Source organism: Talpa occidentalis, unplaced genomic scaffold (assembly GCF_014898055.3).
Source record: "Talpa occidentalis isolate TD23 unplaced genomic scaffold, MPIMG_talOcc4v2.1 talOcc4.16, whole genome shotgun sequence".
NCBI classification, from domain to species: Eukaryota; Metazoa; Chordata; class Mammalia; order Eulipotyphla; family Talpidae; genus Talpa; species Talpa occidentalis.
Window position 1 is genome coordinate 33,010,647 of NW_023601653.1, and position 16,560 is coordinate 33,027,206.

The 16,560-nt window shown below is 33.8% G+C and overlaps 1 protein-coding gene across 1 annotated transcript in view; it reads right to left on the minus strand.

The window, feature by feature from the left end:
- TRHDE (thyrotropin releasing hormone degrading enzyme) overlaps window positions 1–16,560 on the minus strand; it is a 371,478-nt gene that overhangs the window by 65,422 nt on the left and 289,496 nt on the right. The window contains 3 exon segments of the mRNA XM_037513975.2: window positions 1,019–1,107; window positions 6,614–6,801; window positions 7,705–7,770. Coding sequence (XP_037369872.2) covers window positions 1,019–1,107; window positions 6,614–6,801; window positions 7,705–7,770 — 343 coding nt within the window.

The window sequence follows — 16,560 nt, forward strand, 5'->3', positions numbered from 1 at the left end:
AAGGTGAAAATCTGAATAAAAATTCAACTGGAAATACAAATATTTATGTCTGGTTCAGATTAGAGTCTACTGTGAGAATTTTTCCCTCTATGTGTGTGTGTATGTGTTTTGAGCCTTTATATTTTCCTTATAATAACAGGACTGCTGGGGGGGGGATTTATTATTTATTTATAGTCACCTTATTTTATAGTCACCTTATTTTTAAAAAAGTGATGACTTTAAATGAAACTAATGAAATTGCAAGGTTACATCAATTAACATAAGAAAGTGAGAAAAATGAAAGTGGGCATATGTGACCATCTAAATCTAAATGCAATGTTACATAAAAGATGATAATTGACAATTTCTTCATTCAATGGAAAACAGAAATAAAAGATCTACTTCACATTCTAGCATGAAGGATTTAGATTGAATTCAAAAAATAGCTTTCTGACAGTGAATTGAAATAGGTCACTATCTTATTTGAAGATAGTTAGAAATAGAATAGAGTCTCATCTTTCTCTGATTCTTGAGGTTTGACCTTACCTATGGGAGGGTTTGAAGACTTATCAGCCCCCCCCCTTCTGCCCCTGTAATTATCTAATTCTATAGAGAATACTGCATCAGGCATTCTTTAGTAAGTCAGTGTAGTAAAGCAAAGATAACAGGAAAATGCAAGGAAAATGTGGCCTGTATTTCAATATTTGGAAAACTGTTCTGTTGGGAATTGTGATTATATTTTAATTATATTTGTAATTATAAAATGATAGTTTACAACAATTAAAATTAGTACAACTACTTGTTTTTAAATTTTCTCTTTACTAGCAAAGAAATAATTCATTTTTAATAATTATATAGACTGGCTAAAACTATGTAAAAACTGTTATGTTACAGTTAATTTTGTAGCAGTTATCATTTCTCTATATTCCATTTTTAAATCTCCTTTACTCACATTTTTAAAACAATTGAAACCAGAGGTTAAGTTACTGAACAATTACCTAAAACCAAATAGTTCCTCAGGGGCAAATATATATTTTACCTGATTTGTTAGACACCCAAATAATTGCTTCTGAAGACACATGGCTTCTATTTCCTACCACAATAGTTAATGGAATCTGCCACAGGTAACTGCAAAATAAAATAGAAGCTTTAAAGATAAAAATGGTCATATCAAACAAATGACATTTCCTATGCACTTTCTCTGTGATTTTTATTCTTCTTTCTCTTTGGGGGAACTGAAAAAATTCCCCTATCCTAACAGTAAGAAGTAAGTCAAGAAGATAAATTGACTCTTTCAATGCCATGAAGTAGACTTGGCTTCCAAGAGTTTTAATTTCAATACAAAAGAGGAAATACAAAAAAAAAAAAAAAAACTATGTATCTTAAAAAATAAAACAGATTTGTATTTTGTGTTGGGAATAAAAATTATCAAAATCTATAAATCTGAGCGACACCATATATTGATTAAAGTCTAAAAACTCCTCTCTTCTTGTATCTATATTAGATTAATACACATTTCAGGAGTCTCAGGTATGTACATACCAACATACTCTTTAATTATTTGTGTAACTATCCTAAAGTAAACCCTATTAGCATAATACAGAAAAGATAATGCAACACAGGTAAAACTACTTAGCAAAGCAGAAACAAAAAGTTAAACTAATCAGACCCCCCTTAAATAAACAACTGTACAGGGAACACTGTGTGACACACTTAATGCTCCATTTTCTGAAATGGAATTTCCAAACTGATGTGTGAAAGTATTCACCAATGTATAGAGCTAAGTCATGATTAATTAAAGAAAAGCACCTTTTAGATTTTGAATTTTTATAGAAAATCCGGGACTATACGTGTACTTGCAATAATAGCAATTTAATCTCAAATGAGTAGCCAGAGGTAAGCTGGTGGATCTTAACAATAAATCTTATGACTAAATTTTCTTTCCCCAAAATAAAGCCAGGTTATTTTGACTTATTGCACCATTAGCAACAGGGGTAACCAACAACGTCCAGCATGTAACAAAAAAATCATATATTTTTTAAAATGTAGAAAGGGAAACTGTGAGTTTAACTACTATTAGAGTAAATGAAGAATGATAATTTTTAAGGGAACATGTCTGGTGTTATACAACTTAAAAGGATGACTCTGCTTTTTTGGGGTATGGGAAGGGAGAGTATCTCTAAATCTATCATGTAGAATTTGATCCATTCACAATAAACAAAATTCAGCAATAGTAAAATGTCCAAATGGAAGCTTGAAAAAAAATCATAATTTTATATCAACTTCTACCTCCAATATAGGAAGTGAATATAATATCTTTAAGAATTAATTTTTTAAGATTTATTTATGTATATAAGAACTGGGGTGCCGGCCAGAGGTGTGGGGGTGAGAGGATTCACCAGAGACAGAGTGGGGAACAGAACAGGCATATTGATGGAAGTACACTGCTGAGGGGAGCAGCAGGTGAGGCAGGAGAGGTCTGCTGCACCATATGTAGATTAGCTCCCTGGCTGGGGATTGAACTCAGGACTTAGTGGTGATAGCACTGATACTTAATCTGTAAGCAACAGGGGTAACTAACAAAGTCCAGCATGTGAAAAATATCATATATTTTTTAAAATGTAGAAAGGGAAACTGTGAGTTTAACAACTATTAGAGTAAATGAAGAATGATAATTTTTAAGGGAACATGTATGGTGACATGTTTTATACTGCAATAGACTACACATAATTGATGAGGAAATAAACAACTTTCAGTAGATAAACACAGATTTTTTAAGTTAAAAGTGATTGAACACAACCCAAGTAACTTCTTTAACAAAGAACCCCAATACTTTATACAATGTTAGAATATGCCATACAAATTTAATGATGGATTTACTGAGAAAGACAGAGGAACTTGATATATTTCTATTACAATCATTTCATAAAAATGATGACTCTTTTTCTATTAATTGGAATAATTAGTGAAGAGACAGCAATGTCTGACTCTGGATCTTAATCTCAAACTGTAAGCTCATTTTTGAGTACTTAAGATGTTGCAAAAGACTGGAAAGAGAAGGCATTACATAAATTACCCTTGAAATGAATTGACTGGAATTAGATTGAAGATAAATAAAAGAGAACACATCAGTCTACAAGTAAGAGAGATTAACTTTATGAACTTGGCTTTTTACTACAGATGTTCCACACTGAGCTGGGTCAACTAAATTTTGAAGTCAAAGAACTATCAGTTAAAGGGCTAGACATATCTAAAATTGAGAATAGTTAAAAGTGCTCAAGGATGAATTTGGCGGGTTTTTTTTTTGTAGCATGGTCATAAATGTTTGTGAAATTCTATTTGTCCTTGATGTAAACAAACACAATTTTACATGTATTAAAATTGTCTTCTAAATAATTAAATTATGATAACAGTTGGTAAGCTTTGAGATCTAAGTTTTAGCAAATGCCCATGAAATAAAAGAGATTCAAGTCAACAACTGCATTGTGTTTATAGCCAATTTTGCATATACAGAAAAAATTCTAAATGGCTGATATTGTATTGCATAGCCATTCATATGTAAAAAATTTCCACTAAAATTTCCACTAATTTCCACTAAATTTCCACTAAAAAGATATTTGAATACAAACATTTGATCATTTTGTAAAATTTTTAAAATAAAATTCTGTAGTTTTCCTAAAAATGCTTTTGCACAAAGATAAAAAATGACAAATTAGCAAGCGCAATTGAAATTTGTATTCATTTCTGAATTGTGTATAAAGTCAGTATAAATTGTTTTTCAAACTGACCTAGGTAACACATATTTTAACTATTCACAAATTTTTAAAGTTAAAACGTGATAATTGTGTTGTTTTATGATTATAAATTAAAGGGCTGGAAGACACAAAATGCCTCTTAGTGAGGAGCTCTAGCTGGTCTCCTGTAAGGAAATCTAAGATTGCTGTGACTTCTGTTTAAAAAGAGACTGAAAAAGAACTTATCAAATTAGACTGTCCCAGTCACTTAGGGCTGACTTGAGTTTTAGTCATCTCATTTGAAACAAAAAAATTCCAAAATCAAAACCCAAAAATGGTATTTCAAAAGACTCCTCAGATAACTTTTCTGTAATAGTCCCTGAGGCTATTAACGTTTTTCATTATTAGTTAACATTTTTAATAACACAATAATGTTTATTCCAATGATGATATATGCATGGAAAAGAATAGGTGCATATGTTAGTTTGAGTGAGAAATCTTTTGCAAAAAATGGACCAACCATTAATGTAGATGTTGTGAGTATCCTGCTCAGTGGTTGTTGTCATTGAGTTAATAAGAGAAGGAAAATATGACTATGGAGATAAATATAATTCCTTGTAATAGAGGACTCTGAGAAGTTCTATGAGAATATGAGGAGACCTGGCTTAATTTTGCAATTCATTGTCTTTATAAAAAAAAATACACAAATTCACAACTTTCCAAATACCAAAATTATAGCAAACTGATTCACTCATTTTTGCATATCAGCTAAGTTCATACAATTATCAATGTAAGAATATTTCCTTTCTATAATGCAATATGGTTAATGCATATGAAAAATAAAATTACTGGCATGTTAAAAATGCTCTAGGTATTTTTTAGTGATGTTCTTGTTTCCCCAGCAAAAAGTAGAGACAAAGAGTTAATTACAGGGGCTTAGAAAAATATCCACAATTTAAGAAATTTCTGGAAAAGACATGCATTAATTTCACCTGTCTATTGAATAGTGAAGAGCTAAGAAGACTATATATATATATATATATATATATACAAAGAACAGACAAAATTGCTATTGAAGGTTTGACCATATAGTGAATTAAATGATCCCTAATATTAAATTAAATACTAAATTTTCAACTGCACGTCATATTATTTCAAAATAAATATTTTTTTAGACTACGAAAGCCATGATCCATCTTACTCTTGATATTTTATATGCCAAGTTCTCAGGGTTCAACATGATCCATATGATTATATAACTTCAGTAAAAGCAAGGATCGTTAGATGTTAAATATAAGATCTGGGAGAAATTCTTCCTTTGAAGAGTCAGATTTATGGCTGACACATCTGATACATGTTAGAGGCTGACAGAGTACTGTTCAAAATTTGTTCTGTCATCTGTGTGTCCTTTGTGTTTGCATGCATCCGTGATGCTTGTGTCAGACTGATCATTCTCAAAGGCAGGGCTTGAATCTCTCTAGCCTTACCACAGTCAAATAGTTTTTATGTACTTCCTGGCAAGGCCAGGGTTGATGCCTATGCATGTATCACCTGGGGTCAGACGGTGGACTATTAGAGGTAGCATTTGGGAGGAATCCAGGCTGAGTGAGAAAGCAGTGAGAGCAAAACCCTGTCAGTGTGGCAGGGTAATACTGTACTCCACAGATTCACACAGCAGGATCACAAAGGGCAGTTGTTAAAGCCAACACACCTGTGTGTATATACATGTATGTGTATATGTCATTGTATATTTGCATACATGCAGTAAGTTCTGTATACATATAATTTTGTACTATATCATTTTGTGTGTATATGTGTGTATACACACATACATGTATATATAGAGAGAGATTTAAAACAATGTCATCCTAAATTGGATCTCATATTTATTCACCAAAAGGCATTCATGATTTTCTCAATGACTTCTACCTATAGCCAGTCTTGGAGAAAGTTTACTTGGGAATGATTTCCATTCCTTTTAGAGATAACAAAGTAAACTTAAAGTGTGCTCAGATTTCCTAGACACTGGTGGATGATAAAATCAGACTCCCAATTTTACAAGTTAACCAGAAACATCATGACCAACCTAATTCAAACACCTCATTTTGTTTATTAATTTTAACTTTCATTCCTGCCTATTTTCCCTTCCCAACCTCTTATCAGGACACCTTATAAAAAACTATACTGATTGAATTTCTATCTTTCTTTAACTCAGCCTGTAATAATAACATGCAAAACAGTAAAAAACATGAAATAGAAAAGAATGCTACACATGGAATGATCAGTAATTAAATAAGTGTTTCCAAAAAGTTAAAACTACAACACATAAAAATTCAAAGTATGTTGTCTATTTAACGGCTTTAAACACTAAAAACAGGGGAAGTGAACATATTTTGATACTAACTAAAACTGATACTTAGACCATCTAAAAATGTTTCTAATTTGAGTTCCTTGGTTCACACACTATTTAGTTGTGGAATTTTTTTTTGGTCCATTTTAATTAGTCTTTCTGGATTGTTAGTTTCTATTCTCATTTGTTTTATAAATTTCAATTTGGGTAATTCCATTTAATTCATTTCAATGTATCTTAATTTTCTTGAATTTAATTCAGCAAACACTTAAAAGGAAAAAGTAAAAAAAAATCACATAATTGATTCTTTAAATCATCACGATCATTTAAATTCTGTGTTCCAAAACAAAATAACTGGTGTGCTATCACCTTAGCAATTAAAGTGTCTGGAAGTGGGATTGAATAAGGAATTAAACTGAAGAAAAAAATACAAACTATTTTTCATTTACTACATTCCAGAATTGTATGATCGATGCTTTTTTAAATGTTAAAAATGCAAAGTGAAACAAAAGTAAAATCAATATTTTTCACATAAGTAAAATTGCTATACCTGTTATTTTGAAGTACAAGTGCTTTCGTTTTAGCACTGATGTCATAAATAAAATGTTGTTGGGTAATTTTGATTCTATTTTCCGCTGTTGTATTTCCCAAGATGGTGATAACAGGATAACCCATCTGGAGTGTCCACTGATCCATTACTTCTTGTATATTTACATATTTTCCATTCCTTCTTAAAACCTTTATAACCAAAATTGTATAAATTAGTTTTATAAACATGAATTACAAACATAATTAACACTAAACCATTTTCATTTTTAACCTTTATGATTTACCTAAATATGAAAAGATTTACAATCAGTGGAGCTAATACAATGTGTTAGTAAAATTAATCTTCTTGCCTTAAGTTAAGCTTCATATATGTGTATGTGTGTGTATGTATATATAAATGAAAGCTTTATAAACATTAAAATTTTATCTAATGGAAGATAGTACATACTTTGTTATTTTTTTAAAGATTTATTTATTTGTACAAGAACCAGGGTACAGGCAAGATGCGCGGGAGGGTGAGGACTCACCAGAGACAGAGCAGGGAACAGAACAGGCAGACTGACGAAATACGGGGCTGAGGAGAGCAGCGGGCGAGGCAGGAGAGGTCTGCTGCGCCATGTGGGATCCCCACCTGTTGGCTGGGATCGAACTGGCGCTGCAGAGGCTGCAGAGAGCTTTACAGTGCTACGCTCAACTGCCTGCGCCACGAGGGGAAGCCCCATACTTTATTATTAAAGCAAGTACCTACCTGCAGCATCATTAAGTATCTCCAGTATGTCTAGTATTGTATTTAAGTATTTTTTACTCACTTATATAAAAAAAGTAATCATGAATATCAGATACTATGTTAAATTATATTTCAGAAGCATTGTCGTGTTTGAAAGTAGGCAAGGTATCTTTTATTACCACTTGCAGTTTAAATAATTTTAAACCCCATTTTCTTCAAAAATATAATTAAAAAGCAATATAAGGGAAAGGGAACTGAAAATAGTAAAATTAAACTGTCAGTGTCAATAAAAGCTATAGATGTTCTAGAAATTCAATTCAAATAGTAGGAAAAGATTTCAGCATTTGAACTTCCTATTACTTTACCTCTGATAGTGTATTCCAGAGATCATTTCTGGCTGCATTGCCATACTTATGAATGGTTAAATAATCCTACAAAGAATATAAAATTGTAATTACAATTCAAACAGTAAGCAATTACCAGTAAACATACTTATTTCTCAATTCAATTAACCATTTCCATTTGTTGGAATCACATCAATACAAAGAGAAAAGACATGCAAAAAGATGAAAGATCTCATTTTAAAATGTTCCAAAGAGATTTAGCTGTAGCATATTTCTTAATTAAGTCATCAAACAATTCTAATCTCTCAAAAATGATTTTCATAGCCATAACCACTTTTTACAATTTCTAGGGTTCAAAGATCTTCTTCTAATTTAGCAAGTCAACCTCAGCCAATTTTGAAGAAGCCATCTCTGCAGGGGAAAATTTCCTACCAAGCTTTATGTTGAAGTATGAAAAATATTTTGTTTCATAGGAAAAAAATCCCTGACTGATAGGCTGATATAAAAGAGGCCAAAAGATTGCTAACTCTCTAGAACTTGGCCTGTTCCCTATTCCCACTGCAAAGGATAGGCCACCTAATGTAAAACTGATGTGCACCTCTTTTCATGAGTTTGAAACACATACTAAAATTTAATTTAAAAGTCAGGCCTAAGTTCATTTAATATTTCCAGACTTAGGACTTCCCATCACATTTTTGATAGTAGTAGTTAAACTTACACATGTTCTCTCTAATTCATGCCTTGCTACCTTCCAAGAAACATGATTGATGTTTCTGATAATGTGTAATTTACATATGAATACTGACATTATTTTTTCTGAATCTAAAGTGGAAAAATAAATAGGAAATAGTATTTTACATTATATATCAAAGGGTTCCTTCCATCTGAAATTCTATCATCTCTAATACATAGGGGTAGTAGAAAAAAAAAATATTTACACCACATGAAGGAAACCAGAAGAAAAATTTGCTGACTTTTTTTTAGTATTTTATGTAGAATAGAAAATTTTAGGGATTAAGTTGATGAAGCAAATTTTGTGAAATGCAAATTTTAGCACCTGTGGCCCACTTTGTGGGTGACTCACAGCACAGCAGGTGGCAACTCCTAATCATATTCCTAGACACGCACTGCCCAGCATTAAGCGATCACAAATTCTTCATCACCAGAAGATGCTACGAATAACTTAGCTGAAATAACACAACCCTGCATAACCAATCCGAGCACCAATTTTATCTTTGAACATGCCAGGTGAGGCATTTTCAATTAGAATCCAGACACCAGGATAAATAAAAAAACTATTTGTGTTGAAGTGCCAAAATGATCTTTGATACGTTTGTAGCACTTAAATATATAAAATCTGGGAATGAGTATTATGAAATGGAAATTTGAATTTTATATTAGTCATGTTATAATGTAGAATATTTAAATGAAAACTACCTAGTATTGGATTCTCTTTATAGATAGTGCTGCCAGGATTATCCAATAGGAAACAATGGAACACTGTGCGTAGTTGGCAAGGCCCATTGTGTAAACTACAGGTTTCTCTTCACAGATGGATTATAAAAATTCTGTTCAATGGTGAGTTTACCTTAGCCTGATGCTGATCATCAGCCCAAGGTTTTGGCTTTTTCCCAATTCAAAATAATGTTTAAATTTATATTTCAAGAAGACAGAAATGGCAATTATCCACAGTTAAGAAGTAGCTCCAACTTGCCTACCTCTGTAATCAGGGCAGATAGAAGTCTTTTTAGACTCCCAATAGTTCCAATTCTTTTTTCCCCCAAATCTCCCTATGTTTTCCTTGGTTATTTCCTTTTGAATAAAATACTCATACTTTTAATTAAGGAAGTTTTGGGTTGTCTTTGCTGAACTACAAAGTAAACTAAAAATAGTGAATATGGGTTTTTGATAATCATTCATGCATCTCACAAAAAGTACAGTGCATTTTGCATTAGCTAGGTAGTTTTTAAGGTGCTGGAGAAACTGATAGAAAAGTGTTACTGGTAATAGCTGCAAACACTGAGATGTGATTTGTGAGGGAATGTTTCTGTAACCTACGCTGTAGAAGTCTTGGTACAATAACCACTTGATAGGATAAATTCAACATTTGGTATGCAATAAAATAGGAAGATTTTGAGTTTCTTTCAAACTTACAAGTCAATGAATATGGAAATAACTGGTTATGAATCTTAAACAGGAATTTGTTTATATTTATATGTATGAAAGTCAATCAGCTGTAGATTTGACATTATGATAGGAAGTAGAAGAATCTTCTAATATTAATTGGAAAAAGATATGTGAGTTTTCTATACTATTTCAGAAATAGTAGTAGTATTTAAAAGAATGAATAATGATGACCAATAATTCTTAAGTGATCTAACCAACAATATGGATTGATTAAAAGCATATTAAGCAAAGGTATATTCTGAAACATAAAATGCAGGAATAGGAGTCCGATGTCTTTATTCAAATCCATGCTTCAACACTCCCTAGCTGAACAATCTTTGGCCAAGTGACATAACCTCTTTATGCCAGTCTTTACATTTATAAAATGGAAATAATAAAAGCACTTGTTATATGGACTTTTTCTGAATAAATGATTTAATATCTGCACAGTGTTAGAGAGTACCTTCTAAACAGTAAATATTCAGTACATGCTATATTCTTTTTAATCATTTCAGAGTACAGGTTAGGAAATAAAGTAGCAGAAGGAAAAACATCATTAACAATAATTTACCATACATGAAAACAATATATGTCTCCTTTTAGCACTGTGTTAATTGCTTTATGGTTTATCTCATTCAGTCCTCATGACATTATAAGTTAGATATTATCAGCCCCATTAATCAGATCACTAAAACTCATGTCTAAACTCTAAAACCTGTGCACACAATCAGTGACCCAAGTCAGGCTCAGCTGCACTCACTGTCCTCCTGCAAATCAGCTCCTTTGAACAGCCCTTCTGTGATGGCACCTGCACCCACCTCAAGGAGGAATCATCCTTGCTGCCTTCTCTTCCTTTCTACCACATTCAGGTCCTTCCTTTCACCTCTTTGACAATCTACAGCAGCTCATCTATCACTGCTTCTACTCTTCCTTTCAAATTTGATCTCTACCATGCATTCAGAATACTTTTCATCAAATATAAACATAAATCCCTGCTACATTCAGAAAACAGTCCAAATACCCTGGTGTAACCTAAAAATGATCCTCACAGTCTGGTCCCTCTGTACCCCTCCAATGCTATCTGTGACCTTATTATTCCTGCTTCAATTTAGCCACTTTCAGCATCCTGAAGACACATTTTTCCCATTTTCTGGTTCTCTGCACATGCAGTTCTCTAAATATTCTTTTCTTATTTGCCTACTTAAGTTCAATTCAATCTTTAAGACTCAAGGAATCATTTCTTGCCCATTCCCACCCCCTTCCTAATTCTGAGTTAAATAGCCTTCTTGCATTTTCACACACCATGTAAGAGCATTTATCATATTGTGTTGTTATTGCCTGTTTATTACTCTGACTACTCAAATAGTCTATAAATTCGAGACAGTGGGAATCCTATTATTCCTATTTAGCACTGTTTGACTAAATCCATGGAGGCCAGGCTGGAACACAATAGATGATTGCAATATTTGTCTGATTTCTACCTGCCTTTATGCAATATGCCTTTCTACTAATAACTGAAATATGAAATAGAGACTTCTATTATGTCCCCGCAAAATGTCACATTTAAACATTAATATAGGATATAATTTATTTTTTGGTGCATATTTGTCAGATATAAGGCTTATATTAATATTTGTAACTGGATATGTAATCAAGAGATGGTGAACTATTGGATTTGACACCATTTTTTCAAGATTTATTTATTTATGCATACAAGAACTTGAGTACAGGCCAGAGATGTGGGGAGTTAAGAGGATTCACCAGAGACAGAGTGAGGGACAGAACAAGCATATCTACTGAAATACACTGCTAAGGGAGCAGCAGGCAAGACAGGAGAGGTCTTATGCACTATGTGGGTAGCTCCCAGGCCAGCTGGGGATTGAACTCATGCTGCAGAGGCTGTGGATAGCTTCATAGTGCTGTGCTTAGCCCTTTGTGCCACCAGGGGAGGCCCGATAGGAGACCATTTTTGTTTAACTTCCTTTGCTAACAAGGGACATGGATAATAACACTCCATGTGTAAAAGCCAATGGGATTACATAAAGACAAAGGGACAAGTTAAAGGTAAGCTGAGGAAGTAAAGCACTTCCTCAGCACATCTTTTATGGTATACATGGAAATAATTATGGAATACTTGCTCTCCTTTTAATGAGTCCTTCAGCATCTCACAACAGGGGACTAACTGTAGAATTGCTTTTATTCATAGGACAAGGAGCAACAGCTCAATAAAAACCAAAGCTATGTGGACTGGTTTATATGTGTTGAAATGCAAATAACAAAAATATATAACCTAGAATGATTCTTTTTATATTTTTTTAAATTTTTTTTAATAGAGGCATGTTTTATTTATTTATTTGTTTGTTTGTTTTTGTTTATACACGCACTGGGTACAGTCAGAAGCGCGGGAGGGTGAGAGAATTCACCAGAGCCAGAACGGGGAGCAGAGCAGACAGAAGGACCAAAGTACGTTGCTGAGGGGAGCAGCGGGCGGCAGGAGAGGTCTGCGCGCCATGTGGGACCCTTCTCCGGTGGCCGGGGAGCAGCCGGGGATCGAACTGGCGCTGCAGAGGCTGCGGGCAGCTTTGCAACCCAGCGCTCAACAGCTGCGCCACCAGGGAAGGCCCTAGAATGATTCTTTTTAAATGATGAGATTCATTCTTTCCTATTATAAGAAGGTAGGACAGAGCTGCAACTCTTTTTCTCCACCTCTTTTGGCCCCATTTTACTTATGTTTTGGTTTCACCTTAGATTTGGGGCTAGATGGCTGCAGCAACTGCCAGGATCGCATTCAGATATGACACTGCAGAGAGAAAGGGAAAGAATTTCTTCCTAAGAATGATTTTTTAAGAGTCAGCAAAGCTTCCCCTTAAATATATATCAAACTCCCCCACATTTCTCAGTTATTATATCACAAGCTCTAGCTGAAACCTATTAATGAAGGTTTAGGGAGTACTGCTTGGGAATTGCACAAGGCAGGTGCCAACTCTGTGAAGTATATGAATATATAGAAGAGTGATAACCTGAATGAAATCACAAACTGATTAATAAGAGGAGGCTAATTCATGGATTAACCACCGTCAGTGTTTTCTCCAATGAGGCAAAGGATAGAACTCTGGGCCTCAGTGACTCTGGAAAAGAATGTTTCTAACTTATAAGATTGGCCTAGGAAATGCCAGCTAGATTCAGGTATTGAGTTTTCTACGTAAAAGAAAGGTTTAAAGTAGGTTTAAAGGTTTAAGTTAGTGCTTTAAAGTAGTGCTTCTTTCTATTAAATTGTACCTTAAATAATTGTAGTGGATAGTTACCCCCCTTTTTTTTTCTTACTTTGTTTTTCCAGCATTTAAACTTTACTTTTATATGGAAGCAACAACTCATCACAGAATCTTTGAGGAATGCAGTAATTCTGCCTTCCACTATTGAAATGAAAGGGATTATATACCAAATACTCCCTCTCTGCTTCTCCTGGCAGTTAAACCATGGACCTGTCCCTGGCCTCAAACAAGTGGATGCTTCATCCTAGGACTCTTAATCCTACAGGATTAATATAAAGACAAAGGGGTAGTGGCAAGATTATTTTCTGTGATAGCGATACTGAGGCCCATTGGCATCTATTCTCCTGGTAGCGACCAAACAATCCACTCCTTCAGCATGACTTTGGCTAGGTTTGTTGACTTCTGAGTCTCCCTTAGTTCCAGCTGTCTTTTTTGTAGGCTTTGTTCTCCAGCCTTCCCAGTGGTTCCAAGGGCTGTCATTTTCATTTAGTTTGTTTCTGTGGCTTGTAACCCAAAATCTTGACTGATACAACACTAATAGATGATAGACACCAAACAAAGAACATCTATAAATTTTCTTTTTAAACCTCAGAAAAAAAAATTGTACAAAATAAAAATTAAAAACCACCTAGTTCTAGTTAGTAACGCTAGAATTTCATGGTTATGAATAGTAGGTATGCGGGAAGAGACACATTCTAAAAAAAAAGAGAGAGAGACAAAGAGGTTGGAGAAAAACCTTGTTTGAAAGTAGCACAGAGTGTACCTACAGTGACACCATCATCAAATAATAAAATTATGAGAAACTTCAGTCTTAATAAAGCTTGAGAGCAGAGGCATTTAAACTAGAAACCATAAGCTCTAAAATTAAGTATCTGTTAAGTGTATGCATTACTAGAGTAAGGTGACCTTGAAGGGATTCATGGATATCAACAAAAGCATATTAAAATCTGCCTGATCACAGCAATGTCACATAAGGATTGGGTAAAACCCACTTGAAGCCTGGCCCATGTACTTCAGAGGAGGTGTCTTTATTCCTCAACCTTGAGAAATAGAAACAAGGAGACTAAAACAGTGACAGATCAACTAAATTAGAAGGGAGCTGTTGATACATTAGAGAGCTAGATATTATTTTGGTTAATAACTAGTTGAAGATTGTCAGTTAAAACAGAGTAGCAAAGCACTGAAAAAGCATTATGTTGAAAGAAAAGAAGTAATGTTTACATTTTAATTCTATTAGGAAAGAACCAATGATGAAAAGGTATAAATAATTTAATGATTGTCTTTGTTTACTACTAATTTATAAATTACTGTTAAGTTATAAATTTCCAAGAAGGAATCCAGTAAAATGGGAACTAAGACCAAATTTTTTGAGGTACAACATTTTTTGGCCACTAGAATAAAAAAGATGTTGACTTTAGGAAAGAAAACTATTTGAATAGATAAAGCAATAGTTGAAAAATCAGTTATAACATTGATTACATGCCATTTTTATTTTAATTTTAATTATGCCTACTCTTATTTTTTTAATATATATTTTTAAAGATTTATTTATACATACAAGAACTAGGGTACAAGCCAGAGTTTTGGGGGGTGAGAGGACTCACCAGAGACAGTAGGGAACAGAACAGGCAGATCGACTGAAATACACTGCCTAGGGGAGCAGTGGGCAAGTCAACAGAGGTTCACAGCACCATATGGGTCACCTCCCTGGCCGGGGATTGAACTTGTGCTGTGTTGGCTGCGGTGAGCTTCATAGGTTGTGTCTTAACCCCCTGCGCCACCAGGAAGGCCCTCCTAAATATGCCTACTCTTAATGTACTTTTAGAAATTGCTTACTTAGGTGTAGGACTACTGAGACATTTCTGTAGGAACAAATAAAACCATTCTACATGTTTTTTAAAACTCCATTACCTAATGAATTTACATTTGTAAAATCAGTATACTTTCTCAAGGAGTGCTAAACATAGCAGAATATCAGAAAAAATTTAAATCAAATCAAGCTGACAGTACATGCAAGATTTGTTTGTTTTAAATTTCTAACAATGGCATATTCTCACATTGGTTTTGTTTGCAAACTTCTCTTATCTAATAATTATAGATCACATCATCAATGCCTAACATGCAGTTGCACTGCCAGAACTACATTACCACTGTTGAATTTGTACTCCATTCTAGAAAAACCTGACAAGGTCCTACACTGTCAGTGAAATAGTGTGAATGGAAGTCTATAGGGGACTTGTGGGGTACTAAAATATTCCCATGTCTCACTTCTGTTGCTAGCTTGAAAAATTACTGAGACATAAAAATGAATCTATTGGTAAAAGTGAAGTTTGTGAATTGCTTTTTCCGAATGCCTGGTAAAGGGTTTTTGACCACTACAAGCTCACAAAATAGAAAAATTATATACTGCCTGGTTAAAAAAAAAAAAAAGAAGCACTACCTCTTGTAAATCAATATTCGCAATTACACAATGACTATAGACCAAGCACACAGCATTCCCCACTTCCATCTCATCCCTTTTCTTGATCATTCTCCAGTGCTAGTGACTAGTTGAGAAGAAAATGTAATTTTGTATGAGAAAGAATTAGAGTGTAGGTTCAGAAAAACTAAAGGAGATTCTGTGCTGATTATTAGCAGTCACATAATCTTACTAGTTCTCTAAACTTTAATTTCTTCAACAGAATAAGGTAAATGCTATATATAATATTTACCTGAAAATAACATAAAACAAGTAAAGAACTTTTCTAATACTATCAAACATTTCTTGTGATTTCTCTACCAACATTTAACTAGTATAACTGTATCCCATCTTTAAAAACAGAAGTTTTCTATACTCCCCTGCTTTTCTGATCTTTCTTGGCAAATTTCTTTAAATTTTTATCTACATACACTGTCTCCATTTAAACATTTCCCATTCATTCTTTAACCCATTCCTCTGAAACCAATAAATTTAGAGAAATTTCCCAAATATGCCAAAGGGTACCTTTTTCAGTCTTTATCCTACTCCATTTCTCAGTTGCACTTAACCTTGTTGATAATTTCCTTATCATTAAAACAAATTTTTCTTGGAATGAATGATATCATACCCTTGGTTCTCCCTGCATCTCCAGCTGTTTCTCCTTATTCTCTCTTTCAACCTCTCCTTTTCTCTCAGTCTTACAAACCTTGAGGGCTTGGTTCCAGGCTTTCAACACCAAAAGCTCAGCATCATTCTTAACTGTCTTCTCTTTCTCACTCTCAGACCACACTTTTCAATCAGTCTCTACATCATTCTCATTCAACCTTCAAAAAAGCATTTTTAATCCATCCATGTCTCTGTATATCTACCACTTAAGCCTCCATCATCACTCACATGGTCATTAAAAGTCTCCTAATTTTATTCCTTAATTCCTCAATTGGTAGGCTGATTGCCCCAACACCATTGCGTTATTTTAGTGAG